Here is a 6,607-nt window from a genome sequence, read left to right as displayed (position 1 = left end):
ATGGTTTATTTTGAATAACTTTTTGTTTAAAGTGATGCATTGAAATTCATTACAATTTTATTCATGATGTCAATTTATAATATTATTTTTATTTGTTCAGAGTATTATAAATTTTACATATTCTACACTTCAATAATTCATTTATATAGATATTAACACATGTATTCGCATCATTATATTGTTTAATAATTTGATATAGAGATTTAGTTTTAACTTTAAATTCAATTTCTTAAAACTAATAAATACAATATTATATACAAAACTTTAATCTAATTTTTTGGGATCGTAGATTCATTTTAGTATTAAACAAAGCATAAATTATTTGCTTGATATTGTTAATTTCTTTGGCCCATAATTTCGTTTACCAGTCTTTGGAATTGCAGGAGAAGAGATGCAATGTAAATAAAAAGCAGCAAGAAGGATGAAATTGAGAATGGGAAAACTTATCTATCGATTGGAATGGCCAAAAAAAATTAACAGAGGCTGCCTCTAGGCCCCGAATGTGCAAAAAGTTAAAATTTTAGGGGCCACAATATAGAACTTAACCCGTTATGCATGAATTAACAGTAAGCTATATGTTCTTCATTGCTGGATCAACAGAAAGGAAACGCCGGTTCCAATGGTACAGATGGAGAAGCTTGCAAAGAGAGGCTCAATTTGGGGTTGATAGTAGATCTGATAACTCTCGAATTGCCCGTTCTACTCCATAAATTATCATTTTGTTGATCTGTTTGAAAGCAAGTGAAATAAGTAAAAATCAAAACAACAAAAGTGTAAGAATCTAGATGAAAGGATATAAACCTCGAGTTTGTCTTCTCTGGCTCTATGGTTCTTTGGTAGTTGGCGGAACTCCTCAGTTAATCGGAGGCATTCCTTGATGCTCTGGGGAGATACAAAGTCCACAGCAACTTTGGTGCATGACTGCAGAAACAGAGACAATGAGAGCATGAGAGACAGAAAACGAAATTGTACAAAGAATGAGGATTGATGTATTGATTAATACCTTCAGATTCCTAACTTGGTGCGGACATCCGGCAGGAATAAAAACTGCCTCTCCAAGGTTTTGTTCGAACGTCCATGGCTCAACTCCTAGATAGCACAAATACTCGCATAAGGAATCCAGTACCGAGCAAGTGTCTAAACTGAACATCAAAGTGTATTTGTTGTACTAACCAAATTCCTCCTTCAATTTCCTTTTGTGCTCCATGGTGAGGTAAAACGATTGGTCATGAATTGGATGGATTACCTGAGCATAAATGCAACCAACTAGAATGTAAGCAAATGTAACTTAAAAGTGTTTCTTTCAATGTGCTTTGGTAAGAAAAAAGTGAGAAGCAAATAAGAGATTCATTTATAAAAAGGACAGAAAATGTAAGTCTTTCATTTTTCAATTCCATCAAGCAATGGACTGCAAAAAATTAATTTCTCTATATTTTTCCAGCATTCCTATCAAGTGCACCAATGGAAAGAAGTGTTTTGTTTTAATCCTTTTTACTTTACTCTTCAATTTTCTTTTCACTCTTAACGAGCAAAGATAAGCTCAACTGCTAACTAAAAGATATATTCAATTCTTATAGATTACCTTTTCAACTGGGGAGCAATAGATATGCCTGAATTCTTTAGAATGCTTTCTAAGATAAGCTTCCAGTTTAGGAACATCCTCCCTTCTGAAAATGTCCCAAAGCGCACCACCTGTGTTCTTTGAGTGGCCTGAATTTCTAGCTCTGAGCTCATCTATGTTATTATCCGAGTACCGATTCTGATCTGTGATTCCTTTTCTGCCTTCATTAATTGGATGCTTGTCTTCTCTATCTCTCTCTAAACTTTCCTTTGCATCCTGTGCCTTGTGTTTCATTTTCAATTTTTCTATTGCAGTAAGCTGCTCCTCACCTAAGGCTACATCTGCAGTATGTGTCAAAATATTTACCTACACCAATTAATAACAAAAAACAAAAAGGTCAGAAGATGTTATACCAAGTACCCAAATGAGGTAGAAAACAAAGAATTCTATATCTGAACACTAGGCTCTGTTATAATGACTTCGTGATGGATTAAAAGCTAGACAATATATTTTGATATTCTTATGATTGATGTGTAAATATAATGTGCAGGATAAACAAAATATAGTGAATACTTGGCTGCTATTTCTTTTGGCTAATTAAGGCATACCGCATCTGACAGGTCATAGTGAAGCTTGGTGACTGAGTCCCCTCTTCCAAGCTCCTGTGAAATCCCATAAGCAATGTATGTTTTTGGGCCCAAGTCTGGTTTCAGGACACCAGCTGGCAACTTGACAGCAAGGTTAAGGATACCGGACCTAGGATCAGTGTATTCTTGAAATGGCAATATCCTTATAAATTCATCACAATGCCGAGGCAAAAGATCCTCAAAGTTATTAGACGGCGGCCAATCCTTTAACTTTAGCATCTCTGGCCAGAAGTTATGATAACTTCTTCCTTCCATATAGCCTTTGAAAAATTGGTAAGTATTAATCCCCACCTGTATATATTGCAAAATCAGACTTCAAATATAATGTAGCCGTGAAAAGAATGCATGAGAAAGAAAAAGAAAGTGCCTTAAAAGCTAAAAGGAGAGAACAGAACTAACCTCACAGCAGGCTAGACAATCAATAGCCCTAACTTCAGACATCTCCAAACTAGTATGTAAATCCTCTGTTTCACATAAAGCTCGCCACATTACCATTGGTTCCCAACTTAAACCAGTTGAATTTGAAAGAGCATTGCGAACAATAACTGGTTCACCTTTAGCCCATTTCATTTGAAAGTGAGAAAGGTCTTCCTTTTGAATGTCATATGAAGTTGGGGAATGTAAGCAATTGTCATTGGTTCCTTCTCTAGAAACCCTGTGATGTAATGTATCTCTGCCTTTTACAGCACATTTATGCTTCAATATTCCTTGTCTAATTCTGCAGGCGCGCAACATTTCCCCAGCCTTTGCCGCCAAATCTGAAATCCATCCAACTGGAAAGATGCATTTTAGCTCCAATCTGCAATCACCACAACCATTCATTTCTCTGGGGGGACAAGTAACACTTCCATCACTATTGGCTTTCCATTGAATTGATCGCTTAGTTCGATCCTTCGCTGTTTCACTTAGATAAGATCCTGGTAAAGGGTCGCCAGCATGAATATAATCATAACCTCTGTTCCTGTATTCATATGCAACTTCATCACGGCTAGAAAGCCTTCCCTCCCGAATTTCTTGACAACAACGAAGACAAAGTTCATATGCACAATTTGGGCAGCTACGATGAAGGTCAAAGATGGAAGTTGCACAGTGGTTACTGTTCCAAAGAGATGAAAAAGTGGAGGTGAAGATAAATTGAGAACTAGTGAACAATAGTACAATCACAAGATAAATTGTATGCTTATAGAAAGAGAAACGCTTTACCAATAGATACGCTCATCACTATAACAAAGAGTCTGTGGTACGTCAACTGCAGAAGGCAGCAACTCTAAACAGAGAACCTTTTGTAAGAACCAGAGAGAAGTTGCGGCTGAAGTTTGGTAAAAAAGGGAAAAGAAAAGAAGAGCTCAAACCTTGAATTTCTGCCTCAATTTCTATCTCCTGCTTTTGCATTTTGCATATTTGTATAAGGAAGGGAAGCATTGACTCAATCAAGTATTTCAGATGCTTAATCTTTTCCTGATATGTGATGTCCCTCTTTGATGTCTGTGGATTAAGCAGAATGAAAATTATTATGTGACAATTTCATTGGAATATTCATGGCCCGGTACTGATGAAATAAGTAATCAACCTCATAAGCAAAAACATTAGATTTCACTCAAAGCACCACCATGGTAAAATCTTTTACTAAATAGACAGTTTTTCCAAAAGAATAAATCTGAGGCCATTATATGATTTAGTCATAGTTTATTTAAAGAGAAAAGTAGACCTTAATTAATCCACTTGAGTGCAAACAGATGCTGCAGTTGCAATTCCTACAACAAAATGGGCACTGCTTTGCTATTTCTTCTTTTGGTATATTGGGATACCTAATGCACCACAACAGTAACAATAAATGAGAAACAAAGTGTATTAGAAATAAAAAAATCTAAGCCTATTAGGTTGAGCATGTTACCATTGTCTGATGCAATTGACGCAATACACTTTCTCTTTACATTTCATGCAGGGAACAATGGTCCTTTCTTCAGTCATACACTGGTGACACTTCACATATTTTCTTCTGCCCTGTTTAAAGCAAGATTTCTCATAATTGTAGTCAGGAAAATGAATATCAAATTGAATAATCTTTATCGGACTAAAAAGAAATAAAATACCTTCACTTTGTTCTTTTTGCATCTGTCAGTGCTGCTAAAGTCACTTTCCAAATGTGAAACTGGAGAGCCTGAAGATGATGATGAGGACAAAGATGAAGAATCAGACAATGAAGTAACTATATGATCAGAAAGTTTCCTCGTAATCTCCTTAGGCCTTCTTTCAACCATCACACTGTCAAAATTTCGGCTTTTGCGCCGGTCTTTCATGTTCATAAACACGATAGCTTCCTCCTCCCATTCATCCAATTCTTCTTCATCCAGTGTAGCTGTCTTGGCTATTCCATTACAATGTCTCTTAGCCTTGGGAATTTTCTCATCCTCTAAGAATTCAAAATCCTTACTTAGCTTTTGTCTCTTTGACTGATTCTTTTTCCTTGCTAACAATTGCTTCGCATTGCCCTTATTTTCAGGTTTGGCCCGTTTATTTCCACAATGCACTGTCATGGGAATTCTTTTCTTTGTTGCAGGCCATGAATTTAAGGTTATCTGCTTACTTTGACCAGTATTACAGTTCTGTCGTTCTCGCTTTGCAATCATCGCCTCCATTGAGAAAGATTATAATTTATCAGAACCTGCAAAGACCTCATTATATAGCAAAAAAATGGTGATAAAACTTTAAAGACTTGGCATCCCTGTTTATATAACAGAAATCACAAAAAGAAGAAGAAAAGAGCCTAATTTCAAGCAAACAGCATAAGTTTTGTATATCTAATTATAAAAAAGAAAAAAACTCCAAGCATTATACCTCTTATATGTCGGTGAATTAAATGTATTAAAGAAAAAAATCAGCTCAAATTAATAACAATAAATCGCAGGATAAGAATTTACGATCAATTGAAATAAAAGAAATCCAGATATTGAAACCTGCAACGTTGACTCAGGTCAAGTCAACTGAATTTTAGGATGAATTTTTCATCTAAAAACGCAGAAAATTAACACGAAACCTAACATCAACAAAATCACAACGAATAATCTTGAAACGCAAGTAATTCGGAAAGAAATTACAACAAATTCATCGATAAAACTTCATGATCCATTGAAATATAAAACCGATGCAGATATTAGAACCAGCAGCATTGGCTCAGATAAAGTCAACTGAATTTTAGGATTAATTTTCATCTAAATACAGAAAAAAAGGAAAAAATCAAGAAAAAAAATCACCGCGAACATTCTTGAATCGCAAGGAAATGAAACAGAGATATTGTTTTGAACGAAATTAAACGTAAAATATGAATCAAAGAGTGAGAAGACGAAGAAGACTTAGACTTACCTGATGGAAATATGGTGGATTCAAAGAGTCGAATCAATTAAATGTACTATATAATTAGCCCAAAAATCTCTTTCAAAGATCGTTGATTCTTTAAATTTTTATATGTAAAGAGAACAGAGAATGAGAAAATCAGCCTATCCCAAAGCTGCGTTTTGTTTATTTATACACGAAGAGCGTGGGGCCAGATATATATATATATATATTTTATAGTTTATATTTATACAATTAATATTACCCTTATCTCCTCATAGCTTTTTAAGAAAATAATGTATTTTAATGTACTTGAAATCAGGTTTTCTTAACCCACGTCCTTCAGAACCACATAAATTTTTTAAATATAAATTTTCTTCTTCTAAATAGATATCTTTATTGGATTTCAGATGATTTTTTATTTTCCTTAAAAAATTTATTTTTATTTAATCTATAATAATTTAAATAACCATAACTTAATATTAATATATTTTTAAAAAATTATTTAATATTAAATATTACTTATTTATTTTAAGATATTTAAATATTTTTATTTATCCTAATGTATCTTTTCATTTTTTTTAATATATGATAGTTGGTAAGAATATACGTCACTAAACCTTCCTGTAATTTTTATATATTACATTTAACAATGTATAGAATAATAATTCACAAATAAAATGTCTAAAATGCTTTAAATTAAATCAGAAGAATTTTATTATTTAAAGTTAAAAGAGATAATTTTAAAATCGATTTTGAGCACATGATTGAGATCTTATTGTTAAATATTATTTGATTCCATATAAAATTTATTCACTATCAATCTAATAAAATATTAGACTTATAATATAAAATTATTTTTAAATGTGAGTCAAACAATAATTAGAATATAAGAGCAATCGTTGGAAAGTAATGCTAATGGCTTTTGGGAATGAGACATTGCCTACGTCGGAGTTTATAGTGGGCGGTAATCCTTTAGGGTCGAATAGTGGAGTTGGTAGGGTGACAGAATAAGGTTCGTCGATGGTCGGATCTTCCATTGGATCTAGACGACCCAACGGTGGAC

At 33.7% G+C, this 6,607-nt stretch overlaps 1 protein-coding gene across 3 annotated transcripts; it reads right to left on the bottom strand.

Annotated features, from left to right (window-relative positions):
- Positions 1-427: 427 nt before the first annotated feature.
- On the bottom strand, positions 428-5,793 carry LOC108470506 (lysine-specific demethylase JMJ26-like). 3 transcript variants are annotated; one of them, XM_053019091.1, is made up of 14 exons: positions 5,572-5,793; positions 4,302-4,873; positions 4,103-4,212; positions 3,917-4,016; positions 3,561-3,693; positions 3,412-3,475; positions 2,763-3,304; positions 2,608-2,672; positions 2,170-2,499; positions 1,583-1,927; positions 1,174-1,246; positions 1,004-1,089; positions 802-921; positions 428-727 (listed from the first exon to the last, which is right to left on the bottom strand). In XM_053019091.1, exons 2-14 carry the CDS (start codon positions 4,845-4,847, stop codon positions 653-655), a joined length of 2,589 nt encoding a protein of 862 aa, XP_052875051.1. In that variant the 5' UTR covers positions 4,848-4,873; positions 5,572-5,793; the 3' UTR covers positions 428-652. The 3 variants fall into 3 exon arrangements, with proteins under 3 accessions (XP_052875051.1, XP_017627337.1, XP_052875050.1); XM_017771848.2 differs by having other exon boundaries at positions 2,608-3,304; XM_053019090.1 differs by having other exon boundaries at positions 2,608-3,304; positions 5,463-5,573.
- Between the last annotated feature and the right edge of the window lie 814 nt (positions 5,794-6,607).

The sequence above is a fragment of the Gossypium arboreum genome, chromosome 9 (assembly GCF_025698485.1).
Source record: "Gossypium arboreum isolate Shixiya-1 chromosome 9, ASM2569848v2, whole genome shotgun sequence".
NCBI classification, from domain to species: Eukaryota; Viridiplantae; Streptophyta; class Magnoliopsida; order Malvales; family Malvaceae; genus Gossypium; species Gossypium arboreum.
Note: the sequence above shows the minus strand (reverse complement) of the source record. Positions and strands in the feature narration are given on the sequence as shown.

Coding starts and splice junctions, on each gene's coding strand:
- LOC108470506 (XM_017771848.2), bottom strand. CDS start 4,847: ATGGAGGCGATGATTGCAAAGCGAGAACGACAGAACTGTAATACTGGT. Junction 4,213..4,301: donor GCAAAAAGAACAAAGTGAAG/GTATTTTATTTC, acceptor TGCTTTAAACAG/GGCAGAAGAAAATATGTGAA. Junction 1,247..1,582: donor ATTGCTCCCCAGTTGAAAAG/GTAATCTATAAG, acceptor ATTTATGCTCAG/GTAATCCATCCAATTCATGA.